Source organism: Megalops cyprinoides, chromosome 1 (genome assembly GCF_013368585.1).
Source record: "Megalops cyprinoides isolate fMegCyp1 chromosome 1, fMegCyp1.pri, whole genome shotgun sequence".
Lineage (NCBI taxonomy): Eukaryota > Metazoa > Chordata > Actinopteri > Elopiformes > Megalopidae > Megalops > Megalops cyprinoides.
In genome coordinates, this window is record NC_050583.1 from 41,934,665 (window position 1) to 41,962,083 (window position 27,419).

At 42.0% G+C, this 27,419-nt stretch overlaps 2 protein-coding genes across 2 annotated transcripts in view; both read left to right on the top strand.

Annotated features, from left to right (window-relative positions):
* The first annotated feature begins 38 nt into the window (after positions 1-38).
* vps25 (vacuolar protein sorting 25 homolog) lies at positions 39-6,110 on the top strand. The gene is made up of 6 exons (XM_036538504.1): positions 39-133; positions 789-934; positions 1,469-1,522; positions 1,739-1,827; positions 5,068-5,143; positions 5,436-6,110. The coding sequence occupies exons 1-6, from the start codon at positions 87-89 to the stop codon at positions 5,546-5,548; spliced, it is 525 nt and encodes a 174-aa protein (XP_036394397.1). The 5' UTR covers positions 39-86; the 3' UTR covers positions 5,549-6,110.
* A 5,305-nt stretch (positions 6,111-11,415) lies between these two features.
* wnk4a (WNK lysine deficient protein kinase 4a) overlaps positions 11,416-27,419 on the top strand; it is a 47,399-nt gene continuing 31,395 nt past the window's right edge. The window contains exon 1 of the mRNA XM_036541444.1: positions 11,416-12,042. Within this exon, the coding sequence (XP_036397337.1) occupies positions 11,419-12,042 (624 nt within the window). The 5' untranslated portion in view covers positions 11,416-11,418. The remainder of the gene's footprint in view (positions 12,043-27,419) is intronic.

The window sequence follows — 27,419 nt, forward strand, 5'->3', positions numbered from 1 at the left end:
TATCCACAATCTGTTGTAGTCCAAAAGGAGGGGACGTTTTTACGTGTTGTACGCACTTCCGGGGAAGCGTGTAGCGAATTTTAGCAATGAGTTTTGAGTGGCCTTGGCAATACAACTTTCCTCCGTTTTTTACGTGAGTAGATAGTTACACACTTTGCAATTTGTTTTCAAAAAATTTTTACGAGAAAGTAATTTCATATTATGACCATTTCGAGAATTTAAGGTTGAAGGGGCCGATTCGAACAGAGTAGCCATTTCCTTCTTAGCTATCCAGATAGCTAGCCAGCACAAATGAGTTGTTTAGCTAGCTAGCTAGGGAAGTAAGATGGTGTGATGGAAGCTCCAACTTTACCTAGCTAGATAACGTTTGCTAGCCACTATCCATAGATAGTTACCTGCCCTATCTGCGTGGATATCCATTCCTCGTAGAGACAACTCATATTTTTTATAGCAGGTTTGCTAGCAAGTCCCCTAGCTATCGTTAGTTAATTAAAATGTTGGAGTAAATTGTGTATTGGTTTTTAATTACCCAATTATTTGTTGAGCTAGCACACAAGCTGTGCGTTTTTTTATTCTTATTTGCCGAATTAGCGACATAAAAGAATGTAAATTCCTTTAATAAACAAGCTAGCCAGTAAAGGCGTCATAATTCAGCCGCAGACTTTAAGGCTGCAGAACAGAAGATAACAGTACAGCATGACATGATATTCATCAACGTTGACAGAACAGTATGGTTGGGACAGCGCTAACAGCAGTGGTACTTATGTAGGTATGTTGGTTGTTTGCAGATTACAACCCAATGTTGACACAAGACAGAAACAGCTAGCGGCATGGTGCTCATTGACGCTGTCATATTGCCGACATCGAAAACTCTACACGTTGGACGTCATGGAGGCACAAGAGAGCCCTGTCTTTAATAACAAGAAAATAGAGAGTATCCTTTTTATATGTGGTGTGTGTACTTAGGAAGGCATGTGTAGGTTGAAAAATGGGGAAAATACTTCCACTATCAGTGTATTTCTTGACTTAAGATCACGATTTTAAGTTATCACTTTTTATACTTAGGTAGCTCGAATTCGTTGGGATGAAAACAGTTCAGGTGTTTGTGCTTATTGGTCTGACACAGGGATTAGTGAGTTTTTCAACCCAAGACAATTTGTCATTATGTGATAGGCAATAAGGTTTTTTGAATCTTGAATCTAGTCATACCTAATCATATTGCCTATTTTGTTTTTTCGCCAGCTGACTGCCAGAGTTTAGACTTTAAGACCAGATGTGTCCAATGAATCAGGCTGTTTTCATATTCTTGTATTTTTCTTTATTACCAAAGCAGTAGCCTACAGTGAATTATCAAACACTGACAGGCACATGTGTGTTGTATGTTAAACCGTGGGAATATGGTTTGACACTGCACTTAATGTGTTTGTGCTTTTGACTGTACTGTAGTCTATCCTTAACTTTTTTTCAGGAAAACTTTCAGTGGAAGCCATCCAGGTTGTTTTTGAGGAACTAAGGAAAAAAGGTAGTCATACATTTGTGTGTGTGTGTGTTGGGGGATGGGGGTGCATGGTCCAGATGTTTGATATTTCATTGATGAAATACCGGAGGCCTTCTGTCGTCATGTATGTTCCTGGGGGAGGAATAAATGTTAATGTTTAAAAGAATTATCACAATAAGTTGTATTTTGCTTTCTTGATTTAGACTGAGTAACAATAACAGCCGTTTTATTGAATCTAAGGGAACCTGGAGTGGATGGACAAAAACAAAACTCGCTGTCTGATCATGTGGAGACGACCAGAGGAGTGGGGGAAGCTGATATACCAATGGGTGAGAATGTGTCCCAACAGAAGACAGAACATGCCGTACTGAACGTGTAGCACTGAAACCACAGGCTTTCTGAGGTGGCATTGGATCAGTAGGTTATCTCAACCCTCTGGGTCCACGAAAGAATAAAAGACAATAAACTTATGAAATAGAAAAAGAATTCAGGTCATTAAGAACTTTAATGATCGTGTTCAGACAGTATGTCTATTGATCGCAGGTCCTCAAGTGCCGTCTGGAGTCCATTTATGTGAGAGCAGAGTAAAACTGGCCAAGTGTCTTGCTTGAGGGCAATGCCTCACCCAGTTGTCTAGCCTGAGCATAGACAGGCTGCTTCACACAAAGGCTTGTACAAATGGTGAATACAGATGGTCTTGAGGTAGTTTGCAAAAAAGCAAAATGGCTTCAAACAACAGACTGTTCATTCAACAAAGAAAATGGATAACTGGGTTTTTCGGTCATGGACATAATATTTGACTTTAAAGTATTGAGACCACACAGAAAGAATGAGAATAATTACATGCAGTGGCCAATAGGGTGGATTAGGGCACGCTTGATTTCTCGGGAGAGCTTTTGGCCAATAAAGTGCCGTCATGTGCATCTGAGTTTTCCCTTTCTGCATTTTGTTAGTATTGCCTTACTGTTGTTGTCTGTTTGATTTGAGAATGGTAGCACACCTCTGGGAGTATATTTGACGTATATCCCTCTAATTAACTGCTGGTCATTGGTAGTGGGAAAATAGGAAGCTGTTCAAAACTAGCGCATATTAAGAAAGCAGCGCTCAGAGTTTTACGTTAATGTGGTCACTTATGCATAACCTTCATGTTCTGTAAATGTTATGTCAAAATGAAAAGACGTGCAACTGAAAATAATTATAGTCACACATACACATGCACAGAAATAAATATGACTGAATCAATCATTGGCTCAAGGACTCAAGTTTACCTTAAGAGGTAAAAGATAAAGATGGATAATCATGACATATTGTGAACACACATGCATACACATGCAAAAAAAAATAAATACCACTGAAGCACTTCTTGTTTCAAGGACTCAAGTGAAAAGCTCATTGGATAAAACAGCTCCACCCTCTTCATCCCTAAAGGCCATTGAGCTCAGTTCTGGTCCAAAATGAGTCAAATAAACCACAAGGATGAATGAATACACTGTGACCATTTACATCTATGAGAAATATCTATATGTGTTTGGCAAAAGTGAGTGGCAAATCTGATTAAACCTAAATTACTTGAGGTCTGTGTGTTGAATGATTTGGTTTAGTTCAGAATAATCCAGTGTAGCCTTAGTCTTAATTGTATCCGTATGCCCTCTCTCCACTGAGACTGAAGGGTTGGCAGCAGATCCTGCTGCTCCCCAAAGTCTTGTGATTAGCATAATAGAGAGTAAAACATTGCCCCACATCTTCTAATTGCTAAAATGCGTCCATTTTGAGTAAGAACGTAATCTGTCACAGATGTGTCATTCCTGGCATAGAGAATGTACGACTGCTGTTGCTTCACATGTTTGAGAATTACAATGGATAATATCAAACCTATGAAACAGAACACAGCCTACAGAATCAAATGGGTTGTGTTTGTCAAAAGTTGTTTTCCCGCATAGCAGAACCATAGTACATTCAGGATTGTGAACTCAGTGGTTTTAAGCACCCCAGAAAAGCCCGGTAGGATGTTTGTGGTTTGCAGTGTGTGACGGCGCTCAGAGAACAGTTTATTAACGTCTGCCCTGACAGGGTGCTGATGCAATCTGGAAGTTGAAGTGGGGCACACTTGAGACATTGTACCCTGGGTTTTATTTCCTGCATCACGCTGTACTTTTCAGGGTCTCTTTTTCCATGAATTCTTGTCTGCATTTGTGTCACCGAAAGGTCATTTGCGTCATTGACCTGCAACAGGTAATTTAAAAGCCACCTAAGGCTGTTCTCTGAAGCTACTATTTGTTTGGGGGGGGGGGATCGGTAAGTTTTTGAAAGTGAACCTTATGAAAAGTGTTTCATTTGACATAGGAAGCTACAAGTCAATGGGCCATGCCATTATTTCCAACCAAAGACTTTTCTTGGGATTTTATTTAATTAGTTATTTATTTACTTAGTTAATTCACAGAACAAGTCTAAGTCAAGTCAAGATGACTCCTTATGTGGGTAGAATGGCTCCTTATGGGCATTCTATCAAATTGATAGATCATAACTTTTACTGATATTGTGCACAGGTGAATAAATTTTGAAACAATGCTTTTGATCAGCTGTATTTGTTATAAGTATTGTTAATTGTTTAAAACATATTGGAGAAAATAATTTCTGAAGAATACAAAGACTGTATCCACTGTGGGATAGATGGTAAAAAGAAAAAAAAATCTTTCTCTGAGACATAAAATAGAAATAATTGTGTCCAAGAAAGACAAGAGAAAAAAGCCAAGAGTATGGCAAAATGACCATAAAACTGTTGCTTGCCAGACCAGCACCAATGCAGTAAATGTAGTTTCTTCTGACTGGAACCAAGAAGATAATTATTGCAATTGTAATTATTTGAGGTTGTAATTAATCATATTATGATAAGCAATGGGCCACACATGACAAATTGCTGCTTTATATTGCTGCAGTTACCTGCAGTAAAGTTTTTTTTTGGCCTTAGCAAAAATTGTAACTGGTTTATAGCATTCTGAATTGCATTAAGACGTTACTGTATAATGGGATTGGGTGTATGTCGTAGGATATTGTGCTCTGAAGTTAATAAAAACATACTGTTTTCTTACATATACAAAACATACATTACTCCTCATGGAGCTATCTTTTGGGTTTGCACACCAAATCAACATTTGTTCTTTCATTTCTGCAAACAGAGTGGTTCTTCCATTATAATTGTTACTGTTTTTTGTTATTTATGTGCTCAACAGACATCCATATCCAGAGCAACTAGCATAGCTTACATGTCATCCATTCACATCTAAATAAGCAATTCATTCAAGTCAAGGGTACAACTGGCTCTTTTAGAGTTACAAGTTCAGCTTTTCCTGATAAAACATATCTTTCGTGTGACAATGTGCATACATGCCATTACACATTCAATCTTGCACATTCAAATGGTTGATAAGTGAAGCCCTGGGTATGCACTCAAGTAGGGAAAAAAGATAATGATACGCTTTCCTGAGGAAGGAAGGCTCAGATTCTGTGCCGTTGAAGTGAAAAGCACTCACCAGAGCAGTGTTGTTTAGTTGTTTTTCCTTCACTCCCAGGTGTCCAGAAACGGGATGGTCAATTCTGTTTTTACGCTCTACGAGCTCTCAAATGGGGATGACACCGAAAGTGAAGGTAGGACTTTGCTGTCATGAGCCATCTTTATGTCAAGTGTGTGGGGGTTAAAGGATTTCAGTCTGGGAGATCCAGCTGAACAGGAAAAAAACAGCTGTATGCTGGCGCATACATTTGTGTCCTGTCCTCCTGTATGACTACTGATTACGTTAGGTTCTCTTTGCATTTTGCATTTTGCTTTCCATTACTTTGAACCCCCACTGGCCACAGCAGCACACTGCACTCTCCCACTTGACAGCAGTCCCACACAAGAAGCTGGCTGAACCTGAGTCTGTCTGCTGTCTTTTCCCAGAGTTTCATGGGCTCGAGGAGTGGATGCTGCTGCGCTCATTGCAGGCCCTGCAGACAGAGGGAAAGGCAGAGATCATCTCCATGGATGACGGGAAGGGAGTCAAGTTCTTTTGAGGAGAGGAGGGGGAGGTACTGCTGGTGTGGGGAGCAGTTTAGATAGCGCTCTGGGGGAGGACTCCGGCAGAGGGTTTGTCTTCCACACAGAAACAAGCATGGGATTCAGGCCTCTTTGTTTCTTCCATTGGTCACCCTGACTGCTAAAGATACTTCAGGAAAGCCAGTCCACCTCTTTCACTCCATGTCTTTGCAAGGAGGTGCGGGTGGTTGACTATGTATCAGTAGTTCACTCTCCCCACCTCCCATTTCTTTGTATCTATGTAACATTTTACTGTTTTCCATTCAATTAATTGAATCATGTAGAAAGGATTGGGTCAGGGTCTGTGCTCCACTGCAATAAAGTGTTTCTCCACACCATAACAAATCCCAAAGACAGTCTGACCACAGAATGGCATGGGGACCTTTAGGAGTTTGGGGTTATTTCCTGGGAAAGGGAAAATGGGGAGAAAGACTCAAGCTTTGTGTAATTCGACTACAGCCAAGGAGGTGGCTTCTGCTTGTACATACTGTTGAAACGTCCCAGTAGACTACCCTTGTTATTTCTGACTGTCAGTAATTGACCGCCTTTTATATCATCAGTTTACTGTAAAATAAAATGGGACTGAACTTGTGTTTCTGTCTTTCTGTGCTTTGTTGCTGTGTTGTTGAAGTACACATGAAGTAGCAGAGAGAAACTACTATTCAAGATGAGTCACAAACAAACATTTGTAGACCTTTTTAAAAACTAAATGATGGTATTGAACCAGTGGGATTACTGAATGGGTGCAAAAAGCCAAATTGTTCTGTGGTTACAGCAAGGAATTACACATTTTATCCTTTTTGTTATTCGTGTTTGCATTGTTCAAATGTATGTTTTCAGAAAACAGCACTACACGGGATGTCTAAATACTCCGAAAAGATCATATACTGTTTGGAATACATTTGTGTATGAGTTGTACATGTTTGTGAGGGTTTATGGATCACTTTTCTCCCAGTAGGTGGCGCACTGGCTGATTTAGTTCAAAAATTTACTCAAGACAGCGTTGAGAAACTACTTTTTTTTTTTTTTTTTTTTTACATTATATTAACAATTAAACAATATTCAAAATAAAGCATAGATGCCCTAGTCTGTATTGTTGGTGTAACTACATAACAAATACAGATTAAGACAATATTCTTTTTTCTTTGAAATTCGCCAAAAAAGATTACACTGAAATACAGTAGACCTGAGAGGCTAAATTAAAAGAAATGTCTTCTCAAAACAAATGATTGGGTTTGAGGTCCTGATACAATTGTGTGTATGTCTTGCATACAGTTGCTACCTGAATTTCTAGATTTTTTTTGTTTAATAATAATTTAGTAAGTTTGTAATTGATGCTTTTTCTTGGTTTTGGGAGGTCGGAGATATATAAAGCTTGCCAATCGCTCACTAGCATAAGATTGACTCTTACAATTGCAAAAGTGGAGGTATCTAATCGGGAGACGTCATCTGGGGCGTTTGTGAACTCAACCGTACTCTAGATCAAAACTCCTTTTAGTCTGTCGAAATAGACGAACAATGGCGCTCAATTATACTGTTATTTTAAAAGGTGATGCTGCATTCTGTTTAGATTCACATAGGCATACTTACATTACCAGTAAATTGAGAAGTGGATTTGTCACTTCTTGTATTTTTCCAGTTTAAAATCGACACCAACGTTATGAAATACTCGTCGGTACAGTGAAAATGTCGGTTTATTTTTGACCAAAACGTCTGCAATAAACATTGAACTGCTGCTGCTCCCTGTCCTTGACCCAATCTCTAATCGCTGTCCGAAAGGGTTGCGTCTTCCCCCTGTACCAAAGCAATGCAAAAGGAAAGGATAAATGTTGCAGGAGATTCGAGATAGTGGTTATGATGTTGATACGGCCTGTTTAGGTAAGCAGACCCGCTTGAATAGTATGTCGGATGTGCTGACAGTATGGTATGTCTGTGGAGGCCTAGCGCAGCTCTGGGAGTCGTATATTTTTGCTAATAACCCCCTTGTGTTCTGGCATGGCAGGTGGGGCTCCTACATGTAGCCTTGGTGGTGATACTGCGTTGTGCTACCTCACGGTACTAGAGTCCTGTCTGTTCAAGATCCTCAGGCAAATTGGTGCTTCCAAGATGCACAATGTGTATTCCCCCCGCGGCTATTAACACAAGTAAAGAACAAAGTGGACAATTCATACTATGTGGTGAAAAAGTCCTTTTTAAAAGATCTTATTTGTGTTGCAAGTATAGCACAATGTTTACTGTGTACCGGTTGTTTAGCACAAAGCGGGTCTTTTTGAGTCTTAATGGGGTAGGGGAGCGCGGGGCACAAACTAACACTTTTTGGTTTTTGCGAAATAATTTTAAAAATATTTAAGTTGGAATAATCATGTTTTTATATAAGCAACATATACATCTCTGCTACAAACGAAAACTTGAACTTCTAGCACCTACAGTTCATGTACAATTCCACCGAAAATGACGGGAAGTGCAATGTTACAACTTTTACGCCATGGGTGGGGTTAATTGTAACAGACAGAGGGTTAGTTGTAACACTTGCTAGAAAAGTATGAATACTTTAAATTAGTGCAAACAAAGTTAATTCAATATAATTCTATGTTGTCTGAAACATATATTTTCCAACCATACTGTATTATATATTATATATCTATCTATATGCCAGACAGATCAATCGATAGATACACACACACACAAACACACGTCAAAATATATATGAATACCGACATGAGACTGTGTCAAACAATGACAGATTTATTTTTTGTCCATAAGGTAGGACAGCAAATAAAAAACATCACAGGTCAGCAAAATATGGAACATTGTTTTCGAATAACTACAGCTTTACCAACTGTTAATGTCCAATTCATTAATATACATATTTAACACACAGCGTTACTATGTGCCCCCTCAGCGCAACTGGGATTTAAACCTAGCTAGTCACTTCTATAGTAGGCTACTTCTGCTTGCTAGCGAAACAGTACAACACTATAGGCCTACAAGATGTTTACCAGCATATTAAAGATAAAAAATAGTGATCGATTGTCTCGTTTATAAGTGACACAAAAAACAGTAATCAAAAATGAATGTTGGTGTGAAGTATTACTTACGCTAGTCTTAATGAACTTTTGACGAACTTTTTATTATATTGCGCTGGCCGTTTAAAATATTCGCACTATTTTGGCCTGTGCACTCTTGATATGGCAACAAATACCCAAAAGAAATAGCCTATCGTCATAATACTGTGTTTGTAACCTATTGGAAACGAGCAATGTTACAATGTGCCCCGCGTTAGGTTGTTAGGTTGCTCCCTGCGCCCCCTATTAGTAAATTCACTTAAGAAAAAAATTCTATTGCGCAATTCACATGAAATTTGGAAGAAATCTGAATTATTCACAAATAACATCAACCTATAAACAGAGAAATGTCAAACATTAAGTGATCATCAAAAAAGTCGGGAGCCTACAGGCGTGGTTGTGCTTTTTCCAGCAGTTGTTTGTGATATTTCGAGATTCAGATCGTGAGGATTCGACACCAAACAACAAAACATAAACGACGTAAGTGTGCACACATGTTGGAGAGGGACACGCCACCCCTGCGGATAATCCCTGACATGCTGCCGCATTGAAACTAATTACTGTAGCTGCCGAGCGCACGGGAGCATCACCATTTAGACGCGTGGCACTAGCACCATGACCTACTGTGACTCGGCCACACCACTAATCCCCTTGCTTAGTTGCCCCACTTAGCCTATATGACCGATGTTCGCCTTTGCAGTCTCCAACTGTGTATAAACCAGTGGGAAAGGGGCAAAAGAGAACATCCGAGTGGGGGTCAAGGAAGGAGAATGTGTGTGCGTGTCAGCAGGCTTATTTTTAGCTGCATTCTTGAGATGAACACGAATCGCGGCAGAGGCCAGTTAGCACTTTTAGGGGGCATTGATGTCTGTTGACTGCTGTAGGTTTTCATGTACTATGCGTTGCTCTGTTCCGTGTCATCCATCCTTTCGGATTGTCCCTCGCATGTCATTTATCATGTACAGGCGCGAACGGACCTGTTCAAATCCTACACTAAGCGAATCCTGTCTATAGCGCTTTCTTCTTTTGTGAGGGTGTGTAGTCGTCAGCCAGGCCAATCTCTGGCCATTTTCCCTGTTGTGGCAGCTTTTAGCAGTGTATACAATTATTGTACACAAATTCCAGAATTCATTGACATAGCCACCACTTTCAAGTGGGAATAATCATACTTAACCAACACCTTATAAGCGAGTAAATATAATCAGAGTAACAACTAGAATAAGCATTAATCCCATTTTAATTAGGAATGTGTTAGGTTGCAAAAGTGTTTTCTCTTTTAAAAATATTTTGCGCAACCTTTCTCTCCAAACACAAGGTTATTTTTTTTTTCTTATAATGCTTTTGACTTTTGTTTAAGAAGACGAGTCAGGTCGTTGTTTTGTTTTTATTTTAAATTTTATTTAAAACGTTTCAGTTAAATTCTTTAGTTGCATTATTGGGGTGTGTTATGCAACACAGGATGTTAGTTGTTACCATTGCTGTCCATGGGTGAGGCTGTCATAAAACGAACATCAAAAGGCGCTGTTAATCCAGGCTGGAACTGCCAACCATTGTTACCAAAGTAGTCACCGTCTCCCTCAGTTTTCAGTACAAATTATTTCGCAAAATTAATGTATGTTTACTGCAAGAAAACAAACAAACAAACAAACAAAAATCTAAAGAGAAGTGCTGTGCACTAGGTGCAGAACAGACACAGTATCTACACCTGCAGCAGAAAAAGGTGATTACGCGTAGCTGGTATAGTCAATATCTCGGTCCTGGAAAAAAAAAATGCACCTAAGGTTAAATCAGGTGTGATCATATGACCTTTGTTGACGCTTTCAAGCGATTAAATACTGATCAGTTATAGTACTGTAATACGCCTTCGTTAATAGTGGTCTCAAATGTGGCTACATCTTTATGTAACGGGTAAGAGTTATGAATAAACGTCTTGCGTAATACAGAGACCATTGATAGATTACTTATTTAATTTCTTTTTTTAGATATTTATCATTTGTCCTAATCGATTATTCTTTAGATATATATCGGGGGAAGTCAAACCCTGGGTGTTGCGTTTCACGAAGACATTTGTTGTAGGTTAAGGAGGAGGGGCCGTGAGAGCGGGAGCACGAGCCGTCGGTTCTGTTTATGTAGAGTCGCCTGTTTGCATGGTCGGATTTCTGATGCGGACGTGAACGCAGCAGGCAGCACGTTTTAGGAATTCCTGGATTAGCTTCATGTAACCATATATCAGTCTAAACTGTCAAAGATCGATCACGTCTGTTTTCGGATGCTCACAAGAAATAAATACCGAGTACGACCTTCAAAAACCAGTTCCGTGAGTACAGTTTAGGTTTTCTAAATAGCGATCTGCATTTATTCCATTTAAGTAGCCTCTATTTGTTTTGAAACTTTGTTTTATTGCAACGATATGTATCAGCGCCTGTCACAACATTCTGTTCTTAACTAGTCTACAAAAAGAAAAAAAAAACCGATGGATTCATTTCTAATTTTCCGTCGGGTATATGAATATATGGGTAACTGTGTTAATTAGTAGTCTACATACACAGACTACAATAGTGCAAGAACGAACTTCATGTAAGATTTCGTGTAGGAAGCGTTGTTTAATCCGCAAGGTTATTTTTGGTAATGTAAACTTTTCGCACATTTTTTCCAGAGTCTGTAAGGAACGTGATGTTTTTTTTCGCAAACATGTCCACTTGCGTCGTTCTCTTAAGGACTGACTGAAAAAATCAAGATCTTGAAAGTGGAAGAAGTAATAAATAAGTTAAAGGATTTTAGCCATGTCACATGCAGAGGTTGACATGGCTGGACTGGGCTTTCCAAACCTATCTGCAGGTTTGGACGATGATTCTTGTCTATCTCCTCGGGTGCCACCAATGCTACGGAGGCACTCGTTGAATTCAAGAAGAAACTCTTACATGCTTCATAAAATAAACATGGAGCTCGAACCTCAACTTTACGATAGACCACTCTCTAAGACACTGTCTTGGTCTGCGGAAAACATTTTATTTGAGACCTCCACGGAAGAGCAAAAGATGGACTCCCCGCTGCCTGCATCTCCCGTCTATAGCCCGGGCACCAGTACCAGTACACCACTGCCTGATAGCCAAAATTCAGACCCGATTCCAACTTTAGATAACTGGGACGAGAGAGTGCCAAGTAGCTCGGATTCCGACGACGATATTACCAACAGCAAACACCAGAAAGTGATTTTGTCACGCGCGCCCTTTGAGAACAAGTGGGAACAAGAGGAGAAAGAAGAGATTGAGACCAAAGCGGTTGCCACCTCACCTGACGGCAGGTACCTGAAATTCAACATCGAGATTGGAAGAGGGTCGTTCAAGACAGTCTATAGAGGCCTCGATACGGAAACTACAGTGGAAGTGGCGTGGTGTGAACTGCAGGTAAGATTGGGCAAATCCCACCCTCACTATATACAGAATAGTTGAAAAAGCACCACCGAATGCTATGTGTTTAAATTGTCACCATCCCCCAAGATACCATGCTGGATGTAATCATTTTTCACCTTATACAAACCTGATTATTGAAACAATTGATTCTCCATTCATTTTCCTTATTTCCTTCACACATTATTGTGTTATATATTACTCAGACTGCACTAGTAATGATCATACTCGTGTTACATGTATTCTCCCCCAATATAAACCATGTGCTCTTCCAGTTCTCTTTGTCCAGGAAAGTGGATTAAATAAACCCTTGCTGATTGGGTTGTTGACATCTGTGGTCTTGTCAGCTGAAGGAAATCATGTTATAAACCTGCAACATTGACAGTATGAAAACAGTTTAGGATTAAGAAAAACCTGTGTACAGTTCAATTAAATAGTGGTCGTTATATAAATTGTGGTATAATCACACACACTACTTGGAAAAAAAAGACAGTGTGGTGTAGTTGTAAAGAGGAGGGCCCTATACTCCCCTAGGTAATGGGGTTGATACCCAGGTGGGCACTGGTGTTGTAGTGTTGGGTTAAGGTACTGCCTTAGAAAATATCAGGCTTGGACAACGTGTACAATTGTGGACAGTGTAAATTGTTCTTCTTTGAAGCAAAGATTACTGTAATACTTGTCGTGACCTAGATGTACATATGTGAAGGGGAAGAAAGCATTGCAGATCATTTTGGTGAGCAAGAAATAGACATGTGAACATTTGTATGGACTACAACTGCATGGAAAAAAATGTAATTACTTTCGCATATTAGTAAGCTGACACACCCAGAACAGGTGTTGCAGACATATTGATGATGGGAGGCTTTTGACAAAAAAAAAGTGTTCCAAAGAACTTTTAGTCATAGGTAAATCTAAATGATTACCATAATGAACTGGAGTGTGCCAAGGGCAGAAACAAGCAAATTCCTCATTCACCAACATTTCATTCAAGTTATTACTTCTATGGTCTCAAGATGGCTTTAGATAATGACTGCCTTATGGCTTATGAGGCCTTGGAGAATTGAAGGAGAAAGCATGCCTTCCTGGGTTAAAAATCTAAACCAACTTCATCCACACTTTCCTTTTGTATAGGCCAGTTTTCTTTCCATGTGTGTTCATATCAAAGGCAGACCTAAACTTTCCCACCTCAGTGGGTTAAGTTATGAAAAACAGGCCCATTTCTTGGATATGAAGCACAGGGTTTGGATGTTGGGGGAAGGGAAATGTCTGCGTCACACTGCTGATCATTCTGAGTTAATTATCCTGATCCCTGGAGTGCCTGGTATTCTAGCAGCTGCTCCAAGTGGCAAGATCAGTGGATGCTGTGTCTAGGTGTGTGCTGAGGGATAAGGTTGCCCCAAAACAGTTCTGATATGGTCTTGGTGTTTTACAAGTAATTAGTAGCCCTGTCCTCAAATAGCCCCCTTCAGGTATAGGTCTAGGAATAGTGGATGCTTTATAGCCAGGCTTTAACCTCTGATGTGACTGTACGCTTTTAAACGAGGTGTCAGAAGTTGTGCTTGAGCAACATTGTAGGTGTTACATAATGCCTGTCTGCCTGACCCTTGATTTAGCAGATGGACTTATGAATGCATTTAAAATGGATTGTTCCTCCTCCTGTGTCAAAAAAAAATCATTAAAAAGAGCCCAGTGGTGCCTAGCCATAACATAGTCTGCATTCCAGCCTTAAAAGGGACACCACACAGACAACTCCTGATTGATTTCTAATCTGTAGCGGCAGATGAGACACTGGCCACACAGTGTGCCTGTGAGCTCTAGAGACTCCGACCTTGAAGCTGGCGTCGTACACACACCAGGGTACTCATGCAGGCTGTCTGCTCAGCCTGCCTCTCTGTAATCTCTGTTTTCATTAACAACTCATGACACTAGTCTTAGTCCTCAATGGTAAACACCTCACATATTGAACCACGCCACTTTATTCTCTCATGCAACATCCGTTTGGTAAGTGTGAAAAATAAACTGCTTTTGGTTCCAAAGGTCCTGCTCTGGTTTCCTCGCCAGATTAAGGAAGGGCCTACTCAGGCTAAATCTGAGGCAGAGTTCAGGTGGCAGGTGTCTCAGGTATGAGGTGTGGTTCAAACATACAGAAGCTTTGATCTGTGCTCTTTTTTTGTAAACAGCCTCCGCAGCTGACGGCTTGGAGAGAGGACTGTCAATGAAAGTTGCATGCAATTCACCAAAATGCCTCAAGTGGCAGGAGCCTCTTTTAAATTACATGAACTCTTGCAGGACAGCTGAGATCTGGGAGAATGGCAGGGGGCGAGGGGGGCTCCTTAAGATACCAAGTTACCCTTTTGGCATCTCACTACCCTGTTATCGCCCTCTGTTATGTCATGGAGCACACATTGCTCTGAGGTTATACTGCACTGAGATAGCTGCAACCCAAGGCTGCCTCCTCAAGTGGCTGCTGGGAAGTGACTGCTGTCAAGTTGCATCTGGCACAGCTGTGGAAAAAATTGTTCCATCTATAAAAATGCAATACATTGAATACTCATAGCCTGAGTTTCGGTTGATTGATGATTGATTCAACTATGTTCTGGTAAGAGATTTGAGGCTTAGATTGTTTCGTGAAAGCCGAGAGAAGGATTCAGGCGGTCCATTCAAAGTTTTGTCATTTCCCTCCCCAGAGGGCTCGTTTCTACATGCATGTGCTCAGCATGAGCATTCCGCCAGCTGATTCAGCTCACGAACATCCTCATTTACATACATAAACTCACTCCCACCCCCTGTGAAAGTGGTTGGAGAGTTATATGCACTGCAGTCCTGCAGGACCAGGACAGGGGAAAAGAAGTGTGTCAGTCCTGGTGTGGTAGCAGGTGTTGGGCCTCTAGACTGGTTCCCCCCCTCCCCCCCGAGGATCTACGACAGCAGGTGTCTACAAGGGGGTTGGGGTGGGGCTGGAGGAGGGGGGGCCACAGGCGTTCACACAGTGTGTGATGCACATCCTGTGTCTGCAGGATCCAGTGCTCAGTGCAGGCGGTGCGTCATGTGGTCAGCCAGCTTTCAGAAAGCCGAAATGGGCATTTCAGGAAAAGGGACCTTGGGATTCTTCATGGGTGTAATTTGTCTCAGTCAGCGGTCACTGTGTTAGTGTGCCGCCAAGTAGAGGTTAACGCTGCTTGCTGGAATGGCTAAATGCTGCACAATTGTGCCCATTAATGTTTTGTTCTGAGAAGGCCCGCATGTGCCAAACAAAGCATTGTTAGCTCGCATTGTTTCATCTGCATGACCAGTCCCTCATTGCTGCTGGCCGGATTTTTCCATCAGTCGTTTGCTTTTTTGTTATACCATCCTTTGAATCTGACAGGAATAATACATTTTTTACACTTTTTACCCACAATCCCCAATTTAATAATCTTGATAAATCACTGGCGTGCTCAGTGGGGATTCAGTAGCGGAGGTTGTTGGGCTTTCTCTGTCTGTGTGAGCAAGGCTACCGCTGCTCAGGATCCTAATCGCTGCTAATGAGATTGAGTGTGGCCTCTGCCACTGCCACTGCTGGGGAGGGTGCCATTGAGGAGGTCATGGCTGAGACTCGGTCCCAGGAAGAGGCCAGCAGAGCTGAGATCAACAGCAGATGCCTGGCCTCATTCCCCCTGCCGTCATTTATCCCTGCCCTCCCCTGCTGTTTGCTCTAGTGCACGCCTTGCTGACCACTGCCCCATTGCCACTTAAGCAAAACAGCAATCAAGCTTAATCAGTCATGCAGCATTAGCTGTGAAAATATCTGGCACTGCACTGCCAGAAAAATGCATTTTCATGCTAGAATCGCCTTAAAATGAACATTCTTGTTCATTGCTTGCTGCCCAGAACGTGAGTGAGGTTTATACCACAGTTGTTGTGTCACAAGGACCAGATTCTTCATGACCTGCAAAGGCTTCTCTCCTCCCCCAACCTCTAATTGTCCCATCCACCTGGGTGTAGAAACTGCCGGTGTGTTTGCCATGGGTTCTTGAGGCCAGAGTAACACAGTTCGCACATTGTGTACGGCTGTTTAATTCATGACCCCCCTCAGAGGAGAAGAGGACTCTGGGAAAGAAAGCCAACACCAGCACCTGACACCAGTACCTTTGAGTGCAGCGTGGTGGATTTGCGTCTGCAGTCAGGAAATGGAGGGGATCAGTGGGAGTCATGTGTCAGTCAAAAGTTCTGTTGAGCCTGGAGTGGACCTGCGACAGTGCTGTGGGACAGGGCAGGAGCCGGTGTCCCATACCACCTCAGGTGTGGTGAGGAGTTCACAAGGAAATCCCCTCTCTCTCTCAACAGGTATCACTTCCCCAGGGCTGAACCATGCTGTGGTACAGCACACTGAATTTGCAAAGGGGAATAAAAATATGTGACATTACCCCAGCATGGTCCTTTTAGCTGCATTAGTATGAGGGTGGTCGACAGTCAATCACTCCAAGCACAATAGGCAATACACATTCATATATGGCAGCTCAGGAGGGAGCAGACCTCAGGCTAGCTTTTATTAGAAAATCACATCCTCTCAGTACTGTGGAATTAATGTAGAAAAGAGCTGAGGGGAGAATAGATCAGGAATTTCACTAATTTCATCTTCTTAATTAACCCTCACATGGATGGTGTGGTGTGTGCTAACCTTAATCCACTATTGAAATTCAAACAGACAAATGAAGTGATTTCATGAACAGATTTCAGGTTAAATGCATGGATGGAGATTGAAAACACACTTTCAGCAGATCTTTTTGTTGTTTGAAACAAGCTCTAATGTCAGACTTTCACGGGATAGGTTAGAAGGTCCTGTGTGTTCTTTTGTCGCTGGACAATCTGAAGTGATTTTCAATGACATTACAGTCTCAATGAGTCGTTGGGATCCCGGAGTGTCTCTCTTGCAAAGGCAAAAAAGGCCCCTGTGAAACGAGGGGAAAGCTAGGGCATGACTGGAAAGCTACTGTACTGCAACTTGGTCCTGAGCCATGCACATGTTGTCCTCAGCTACCAGTACCATCTTTGTTTGGGTCCAAATGTTTGATGCTTCTTTTGTTTTCACTACATGTTCTTCTGAGTTCAAAGCAAGGAAGCCCGCTTAAGCTGCAGAGTGGAATTTTCCTCTCCGCTGACAGTAGGGGTGGCCACCCTCACAAGAGACTGGTCTTTATCCTTTTTCTGTCCTGCCATTTTGTTTTATGAAAACATTTGCCCTTTTTGTAAAGATTTCTCATGTATCATCAGGGATTGTAGATTATTTCACTTTACCTGTGGATTATATACACCTGTTGCAATTCACGGGTAGCTATGATAGGCCTTGCTTCTTCTCACCTTCATGTTTAATTCATGAAGAGTCACTGATTCCTTTAGGGCATGCTCTCCTGTTGCACTTTTAAACCTTAATCAGGATTCATTCAACGCTTAGCTATTCATTACATTTAAAAGAAGCCTGCAAATTTAAATTTAATGCCCGTTCCACTTCCTCTTGCCTTCTGTTTTTAAGGGCAGTGATGCACTGGCACATCGGCTCTCGTGATCAGCAGTGTACAAGCATAGCAGTGACCCCAGGATGCTCTATGAAGCACAGTGTTTAAACAGATTAAGTTTAAATTCAATTGATGCCCACATTGGACGTAGTACTCTTTTAACAACATACCAAGAAAATTGTGCCCATTAAATGGTGGTGCCCAGTTTTCCTGTGTTTTTCAGTACACTGCTGCTAATAGCCAGATTCCTGGAAGTACGACTGTATGATTACTGAGTACACACAGTAGGAGAGGATAGGGTTTTATTCTTTTAAATTTGCTTGCATTTATGTTTGCACATAGAATAAGTTAGCTAGGCTATGTGCAAATAAAAGTCCACTTATGAGAGGGTGATGTGGCTACAGAGGCAGACAGGGTAGTTCTGCCACTTTGCTCCTTTTGTATGAAACACAAAGAGAATTCTCACAGCTGTCGGGTACACATGGCTTCAGAAAGTAGCATCATGCTGCTCTGTGCTGATGAACTATTTTAAGCCTTTCGCAGAACAGGGCTAATTGACACATTGGAGAATTGAAGTAACGTGGTTTCTATGGCTAATGTTGATGAATCATGATTCTGGTGCTAAACAATATTTGAACCCCCTCACACACAGAGGCGCACGCACACACACACACACATTTTTCCCAGCTTATAGAGCATGTGTGATTGTGCAGTGTGTATGTATATGTGTGTGTGAGCGTGAGCCATAATTGCCTGGGATTGCAGTGTCACAGTGTCTGATTAGTGAAATTGTTTGCTTCTGGAGACTTTTCATTGCGATTTTGTTATTCCAGCATATCATGAAAACAGAAACAGACTAAGCTGTGAACATTAACTACCTTTTATTTTTAGATAGAGTGGTTTGAACAGAAATCAGTGGACTAGAAAACATGCTGCAAACTACAATCTCAATAAAATACTGACTAAGCAAAAACAGCAGCCATGTGCGGGATTTTCTCACCAGTATAGGACTTAGATCTGGCGCTGCCTCCTGCTTAGATGAGTCTAAGCTCTTTCGGTTCTGTTAGCCTTTAAAGGCCTGCGTAGGTGTATTTGCTAAAAAGCAAAGTTCCCATTCCAAGGCAGACCAGTGGGTCTCTGCTGAGGCCTGCTCAAAGAGCACCTTTCAGCTTATTGGCTGCAAAAGCAGAGATGTGTTTTCATCCAGGGGTGTGATGTCTGTGAGTGTCCCATGATGGTCCAAAGACCTATCTGTCGTAATTTGAGACATGACACCCCACTCTGTGCAACCAATTCATGTTGCCCACCATGCCTTTTATAGCTCCTTGAAGCTGAATGTGTTTTGAAGACTGCTGGAAGTCCACACTGATTGAACTGTATCAATGATGCATAGATCTTGTTTGGTTTTTATATAGTCCCAATGGGCCATGAAAGACAATACAGCAGAGCTTCCCTGTGTCCTAAAATAGAATGGGATTTCAGATGGATTTGCCTCTGGAAATGCTGGAGCTCACTGTTCTGTGTGAGTCTTGATTAAGCTGTGCCTATTCATAAAGGCACACAGTACACAGTGCAGTGCGTCATGGATTGTCATTGAACTTCCGAGAACAGTGTATTTGTAGTCTCCGGATAAGTGGTTTACGGTATTTGAAATGCTATCTTGCTGTAAGAATAGCTATCGCTATAGTTGCCTTCTGGCCCGTGGGTAATCTTATGTTTGATGTCCTGGCCACACAGAGGATTGCCTCCCCTTCCCCTTCTCCAACAAACGGAGGCATGATATTGGCAGGGTGCTGTCTCATTGAGGGGCGTGGCACTGTTATTATGTGATCCTCAACCATACTCCTCCCACCACAAGGAAATCACAGGCCCTGTATAGCCTCCACCAGAGACCAAACTCAAAACACTGCTGTCAGATTACACAAGGCGCTTTTAAGCTTTTCATTGATTTACCTCCTAACAAGCAGATTCTTTACACATGTTGTAAACACATGAAGTTGTAGTAAGACCTTTTGCATCAGCTGTGGAAAACTACTACTGTACTGTACTACATACTACTGTATGCTTGTCCTAGTGCCATTTTCATTCATGAACTAGGATCTCCTATCTTGATAAAGCGGTTCTAATATAATACAACAAATCTCCTCCTTATGTATTTTATCATTTCAAGGAAATAGCTTTGTTGGCCAATTGCAGCTGTCCTCCTAATGGGCAGCACAAATGTCCATAATAAAGAAACTGTTTGGAAAAACAGCCCAGGCAATAAACTATTATGACATCAGCAGGACTGAACACATCTACAGTGTGGTTTATGAGACTAAGTAATTGGGGAAAAAACAAGTAAACCACTGTGCTCTTCACACCCTGTAATTTCTCGCTGAGCCTCTCACCTGGTGATATATCCAGCATGTGCTCAAGGCACCTGAGAAAGTCAAGGCACATTCTGTGGAAAAACTTGAACCAACCCGAGTGCCGTGCACCACTGCCAGTGTTTGCAACTGCGTTCTAGTAGTTTTACACAATTCAGTCAACCAGGAGCACATCCGCATTGAGTCACTCCCATTACGAACAGCTCCCTGGCTCTCGAGTTACCAGTAACTGGCAGTTTTACTAAATGGGCAAGGATATAGCATCCATCGTCCAATGCACAGAACAGAACAGAACGTCTGGGAGGATCTGTTTTTGCCGTTCCATTTCACTGAGGCGCTGACCCAATCCTTTGTGCTTCAGTTTTGGGATCATCCTGTCCTAAGACAGGCTCCAGCAGAGCTAAGGTCACCTAGTGGCAGGAACCTTTTGGGCCTGTCCCTCTGTCCTCCAGAGCCCTCTCAGCGAGTGAGGCGGTTCCCTGGCCCAACGATCGCACAGGGTGGGGTGGGAAAGGGCCCGAGGGCAGCTCGTGCTGTACAAATACTTGGCATGGTGTTGTAGTGCGTGGGATGCACACCTACGTTCTGTCCTCCGTGCACCTCCTTTTCCCTTCCCTCACCACTTGCGGCATTACTCAGGTGTGTCCTGTCAAGTGCAAAATATTGACATATTGGGTGATTGAACGGGGGATTTAGGGCTCATTGTGTGTACACCAAGGTGGATCATCAGACCGACAGCCTTGAATGCGCAGGATGTTTCTGCCTTCTCTCCCTCAAGGAGCTGTGTGTGTGTGTGTGTGTGTGTGTGTGCATTTGTACGTGTTTGTCTGCATGGTTGCATGTGTGGTATAGTGATGTCCCGATCACAATGGAGAGTTCTGTCCATTTTTACTGTCTAGTCTGTGTGAGTCTCCTGCAAGACTTGACAAGGTGTACACAGTCCTTAGATTTTCAGTCATGTTACGCTGCATTTGGGCGTCTGTTTTATTCCATTATACCCTGGAGCAAAACGGAGTTTAATTTCTCTCTCTCTCTCTCTCTCTCTCTCTCTCTCTCTCACACACACACACACACACATACAGACACACAACTTCCTAGAATCCCTGCTATGAAGATATTCACAGCTTTGCTAATTTTTCTGTGTTTTGATACACTTCAGGAGAGAATTGTTTTGACTGAAACCTATTTATTTTGTGTCAGTCATTCAGTGACCTCAGACTACCTTGCTAAATTTCAAGCACACAATTGCAACAGGATGTGACACTGTACCTCAGGGCTTATTTGCATACCTGCTTATGTTTCAGTGTTGCTGCTACACTATAGACAGGAAGAGAATCAATACTAATTCCCATAATCTATCAGTCATACCCATACTGTTGGCTTCCTTAAGCTGTCATTTTAATGACTGACATAGGAAAGATCATTAGTCTAAAATGATGTTTGCAATGGAATTTTCCCTTAGAAATTCAATTGTCGTCATCAATTTTAGCTAACATTTAGAGAAACAAGATTCCTTCACATTGGTAACTTATGTGATATTTTGTACTCAGCTTGATTATGTTAACACATTTTAGATAATGTACCAATTTCATTTTGTACATTATCAGTGAGGGTCATCAGTTTCAGATAGTTGAAATTGTTTTGTATAATCGGATTTGATCATTTTTCTTCAGATGTTTTTGTCTGTTCAAACTGAATTAGGGCAGAGGAATTTATTCTACCATGATGTGTACATGAAAAACATATTGACTCATTATATCATTGAACACATCAATAAATTGTCCAACTGTTCAGTTGTTCAACCGGTGGTTGTTTAACTTAGTAAAATAAATAGAATGACATGCTCATTCCATTTAAAATCAATGAAAATGTCACAGTTGTTATTGACACAGCTGCACAGGAATGTTGCAGCACCCCTCCCCAGTCAGTCTTTCTTGGCTGTATGCATGTCCTGTGAAGAATGCTCAAAATTGGTTTACATTTGATTTGAGGGCATACTCAGCCCTACATTTTGGTGGCAAACACTGGAAACTTGTGTATCTTGTAAAGAAAAAAAAAACTTGACGCTACTCCACAGCAGAGAGGGGGACACCTCCCCCTCTTGCAAAACAAGCCCCCACCTCCTCCCAGGTGTGATGGCTGTGTCATGGTGGCCTGTTTCTCCGCCCCATGAGGGGACTAGCTGTAGTGTTGCTGGAGAGCCTTGTGAAATCAGGGCATTGACACTGAAAAGGGGGCTTGGCATCTGTCTGGCTTGGCCTCGCAATGCATTCTGGGGTCCTTGGTTCCCCGGGGGAAAGAAGGTCATGGTGAAGCTGCATGCAGCTAACACAAAATCTCACCAAAGAGCAGACGTCAAACTGTTTATTCAGTCAACAGCAGCACAACACCTTCCTGCACAGACAAACCCACCCTCGTCCAACTGCAGCTTGTGTTAAGACTGGAGATATTATAATAACTATTTTGAGGGCTGGGGCTGACACTAATGACATACACGAGGGATATAGAAACCAGTGGAGCTCAGTCTGGATGTGGCTAATAAAGGACACTAGGCCTTGTTTACAAGGGAATATTATATTCATTAATAATTTACCTTATACTTCCAGAGGACTTAAGCTGAAGCTGATGAATTTTTTCATTGATTGCCTTTTGGTGAATGAGCCCAGATTTTGTCCTGAAATGGAAACAGGGCAGGTGTGCTGCCAGTCCCTCTGTAGCCTGCCTCAGCCCTTCAAAGACAAAGCCACAAAATGCACTGGGACAGGCGTCACCAAGCCCCGCTGTGGAGGAGCCTCTGTGTCTGTGAGCATCTGTTCTACCCAAACCCCCTTCGTTATCTCCTTAGATCAGTTGGTGACCTTAACTTGATCAGTACGCATCTCATCAGTTACCCTATGGAGAAGCCTGCATGATTCAGAGGGCTCCCTCTTTCCACAAAGGTCTGAATTACGTCACTGGCAAGCATGTCATTTAGGTAGAAATTCTATTTGCGATCACAGTGGGCCCTCTGTATCTGTAGGCAGAGGCTGCATGTTTCCAAAGTCTTGCCTTAGTTTTGTAGAGGTTGTGTGTTTTAACTTTGTAGTCAGTCTAATAGACAGTTTTGGTAACATTAGAGACCATGTCATGTTTCCTGGAATTACAGTGAACAGATTGATTTATTGCATGTGCTGCCCAATGCAGACAGTAAATAGACTGCAATCAAATGTTCCCTCCATTTACTCTCTGCTTGCAATTAAACATTTTAATATTGGAATATTAATATGAGTCACTACATTCCAAGCACATTTGTGTCATAAAAACTCCAGTATGAAGTAAATCTCAACTCCTTTTGAATTGGCGGCAAATGGCAATGATATCATATGGAGGGAAAATTGAATTATTCCATTAATGAACAAAAAGAAAAAGAGGAAAGGCTGTTGTGGATCTGTGTATTGTGTTTGTAGAGCACCAAGAAGTAGCTGTAACCATTTGTTTTCATTGGGAATTCCATTCCAGATGTAACTGTTTCGATGGTTTCGTGTAATTTTTTGGAGTCGTTCTTGTTTCATTACAAGGTGATAGAATGATGACAGCAGAATGTCTCTCAGTTTGCTCACAGATAACGCCCTTCCCCTTCCTTCTCATGTCTGTACTTGTGTGCTGTCACATGAGGTCCTCATTTGCTTACTTCCTTGGCTGTCTTGCTGATTGCCACGTAGCCCTGGTCTCATGAAAGTTTGGTACATCCAACATCCATACCCAATACCCTAGACGCATGTTAACAGACAAAAATATCTGGCAAACAATGGTAGCAGCTCTGCTCCAAGTAGGTATCCAGTCATGTCACACAAATGGAGGTTCCCTTTTATCCTCAGTACTGTACAATACTGTAAAAACAAAACCTCTGTTTGAATGAATCAAGGCCTTCAGGCTAAGTCCCACGTACATTCTCACATGTGTCCTATTAACATACTTGATTGGTCGGCCTGCAAGTGTATTGGAGTGCCTGGGATGTTGGTCTCTGTCCTAGGCCAACACACTTAACAGTCTGCATATGTAATATGGACGCGCTGCCAGCACAGTAACCTGGCCCTGGAGTGCAGTAATCTCTGTTAAAGAGAGCAGCATGTCCCACTGGCCATAATGAAATGGTGTGAAATGAGGACTTCATGGGCTGTAAAGATTGTCTGGAATGTTCTGTGATGTTATGGATTATGTGCTTGATGGAACTTGATTTTGTACTATTGGCTCATACATGGACATTTATGTTACGAAAATCAGACCATTCCCAAACAATGTCAGAAATTTCTAGAAATACCCAGTGACAAGTCATTCATTACTGTACCATATTCTACTCAAACACATTGGCCACTCTGTATGGAAAATGTCTTCTTGGCCAGTTGCAATAGACAGCTAATAATAGGTGGCAAGCTGTAGTAGAGCATGGTAAATTCAACCATTTGTTAACTTTTTCCCCTTAAGTTGCCAAGCATTGGCCTATGTCTTATTCTCAAAGACACCATTTTTCAGACGTTGTACAGTAGTGCAGAGAATTCATGGGTGTCCTTCCTGGTTTGCATGCTGTTGTATTTCACGAGGAATTCTAAATATGGTGGCACACGGACATGGTCCAGCATTTCAGCATAGGTACACAGCCGTGGTGCATTAGAAGACTAGAAGAAATGATCATTGAGTCATCATTCAAATATGTGTTTGTGTTTATATATTAGGTTTGTATGATATGAATGCTAGATATACTATGTTTCCCCTGTTCCGTTTTTTTGGAATTTCAGGGAGTGCATCCTCTTAAATTATCTTATCGTAATTTATGCAACTACAAATTGCAGCAATAATTGATTAAATATAAAAAATCTAATGGACTGTCCGTGAGTCATAGAAGGAGGCACTGCACTGATCTTGAGCTCCATTATTGCAAGTGTTTTGTATTCTTTGTTTTCAACACATTTTGGTCCTCTGAGCTTGATTAAAGTGATGGAGGAACATGATTGGATTACAATGGAAGTAAAGCACCTTTAATGTAAAAGTGATTGTCATTATCAGAGAACACTATCACAGATAATCTTCGTCTCCCATCAAGCCACACAATGGCCACTTATGATGCAAGGGACAATGAATGAAAAATCTCATTTAGTCACTCCATCAGTTGGCCAGTTTGTGTTCCGTTACCATGCCCCTTGTATGTAGCAAGTATTCACCCAGGATCAGCAGGTACACATGATAAGATGAAGATGGGAGAATGAGCTCTAGGTGCCATGCACATATACAGTGATCACAGTCAGTGCCACAAACCCCCCTCAATGTTGCCTTCTTACATGGTCATCTAATTTGTCATCATATAGCTTGCCTTTGTCCATTTATAGTGGCAAAGAGTAGAGCAAGACCAGCACAGGCAGTACACACTGCATCTTGTGGTCCTGTGCCATTTGCTGAAGCTGTTTTTAAGGACAAAGCACAGGGTCTCATCAGAAGCAAATCTAGACCCTCTGCCTGAATGACGTTAGGAAGTATGCTTCTTTTTAGAAAGATACGACTCCTTATCTGTCTCATCACATCTGGTCTGTGCATAAAAATAGCAACAGAAGCATGCTGTTTTTATAAAACCAGGACCGAGGTGGGAAGAGGTGGACTGAGTTGAATTAAGGATAAAGAATGAGGATAAAGATAAGGATAAGGGTAAAGAACATTGGTGGAACTGACTGGCGCCTTTTAGACTTGCTTGATAGGGTAACTTACGGACTCAATGTCTCAGAAACAGAGAAACTCCTTCCAGCTTAAAGTGTCCTCTCCTTATAACGAATCAATTCCCTGGTCTCTCCCCCTACAATATATCAGAGACAGTGCTAGGTGACAAACCAGGTTCTCACTTGTACCGGTGTAGCCATTGCTAAGGCATCAGTGCTGTCCGGGCTTCGACCGCAGATAAAGCAGGTCAGCAGTAAAGGAGATAAGGCAGACTGAATTACCACTGCAGTAGAAGAGTGAGCCCCTTGATACAGCATGCCTTGTTCCTGGACATCGTCTTCTGTTACCGTGACACATAATTAATGCTTTCTTGAGGAAGCTTGTTGCTCTGCAGCAGTAGGAAAAGGGCTGCAAGTGACATTCCCACAGCCTGCAAGTCCGCAACAGCCCCCCCCCCCACCTCATTAACCACTGTAGCCTGAAATGAAACCCCCAATCATATAAATACTTGAAAGACTCTGTGAGACATTTGTATAGGTTTACAAGGCATACTGTGCTGTTCTGGCATGTGACACAATATAGTCACACCAAAACACAAAGGATTACACTCAAAGAAGCTTGCTCTATGAGGAGCAAACAGCATGTCCCCCGAAGTGGTGCAGTTAATGACAACAGCCAAGATTGTGAATGGCCAAGTTTTGTTTCTATGCATTAGAAGGCTTCTGTAATGCAGCAAAGAAACATAATCTAGGGGCAAAAGGGCAGGCATCAGAAGTTATTGCCTGGCTTGTCTATGGATTCTTCAGTATGTTTTTTGGAAAGGTTATGTGTAGTCGAATGACACAGTGACAAATGTGCTGTTTGCCGTGGCTGTTTCTGTACTTTCTATTCATTTTACATCTGTTGAAATGGAAAGGGGTCAGTATAATGTATTTTTTCAGCCGACCTTTTCCTGGATGAACCAGGCGGTCATGCGGGCTTCCTGTTCTAGGTCCACGGTGGTCCGTCTCAGGCTGATGAGAAAGCACAAATAAACTTCACGGCTGACAGATCAGCCAGCACATGCACAGGTGTCAGTGTTCAATGTGGATTTCAGGTCAACAGAAAAAGGCTTCTTCCCGTAGATATGAAAACCCCAGGGTACGGTCCATTGCGTAGCAAAGAAAGACAGACACTTCCATCACCTTCCATTATTATGTTTGTATGCAGGGACGCTCTGCGGTGCACCTCCGAATGGCAGACAGGCTAGGTGGAGCGGATCGATCTTGCTGCAAAACATCTGTCCTTCATTCGCTGGCCATCATTTTTCTGCCTGTATGGGAGGGGCTGTGAACATGAACACTGGCACAACCAACGTTGGTGAAAAGATCGAGTTGCAAATCCTCAATAAAATATTTGCGTGACCTCCTTTTTTCCACTCTGGGCCTCCGTAAGAGGAGGGAGACGTCATGTTTTCCTTGGAATGTGCACAGTGGTACCTCAGTGTGGGCTGAGAGCTGGAAGGCTCCTCTCTGACGCACATGTTTACACGGTGAGCCTGCACTGATTTGGAGGGGAAGGTTCGCGGGCATTTAAGACATGGGCACCGATGTTGTGCTGCATGCTCCACTCTCCATCTGTTACAAGGAGGAGGGTGAATCCAAACGCAGAGATAACTCAGGACAGAAAGTTTGGTTGCAAGAAAACAAGGTTTTCTTTACTGACGACTTGAGAAGCAAAAGCAGGCTTGATACACGTGTGCATACACAAAGCATGGCAGCTCAAAACTGAGCAAGGCAACAAGCAAGACAAAGAGCAGGGCTTAAATAATAGGCAACACAAGTGA

Coding starts and splice junctions, on each gene's coding strand:
- vps25 (XM_036538504.1), top strand. CDS start 87: ATGAGTTTTGAGTGGCCTTGGCAATACAACTTTCCTCCGTTTTTTAC. Junction 1,523..1,738: donor TGAGGAACTAAGGAAAAAAG/GTAGTCATACAT, acceptor ATTGAATCTAAG/GGAACCTGGAGTGGATGGAC. Junction 1,828..5,067: donor GGAAGCTGATATACCAATGG/GTGAGAATGTGT, acceptor CTTCACTCCCAG/GTGTCCAGAAACGGGATGGT.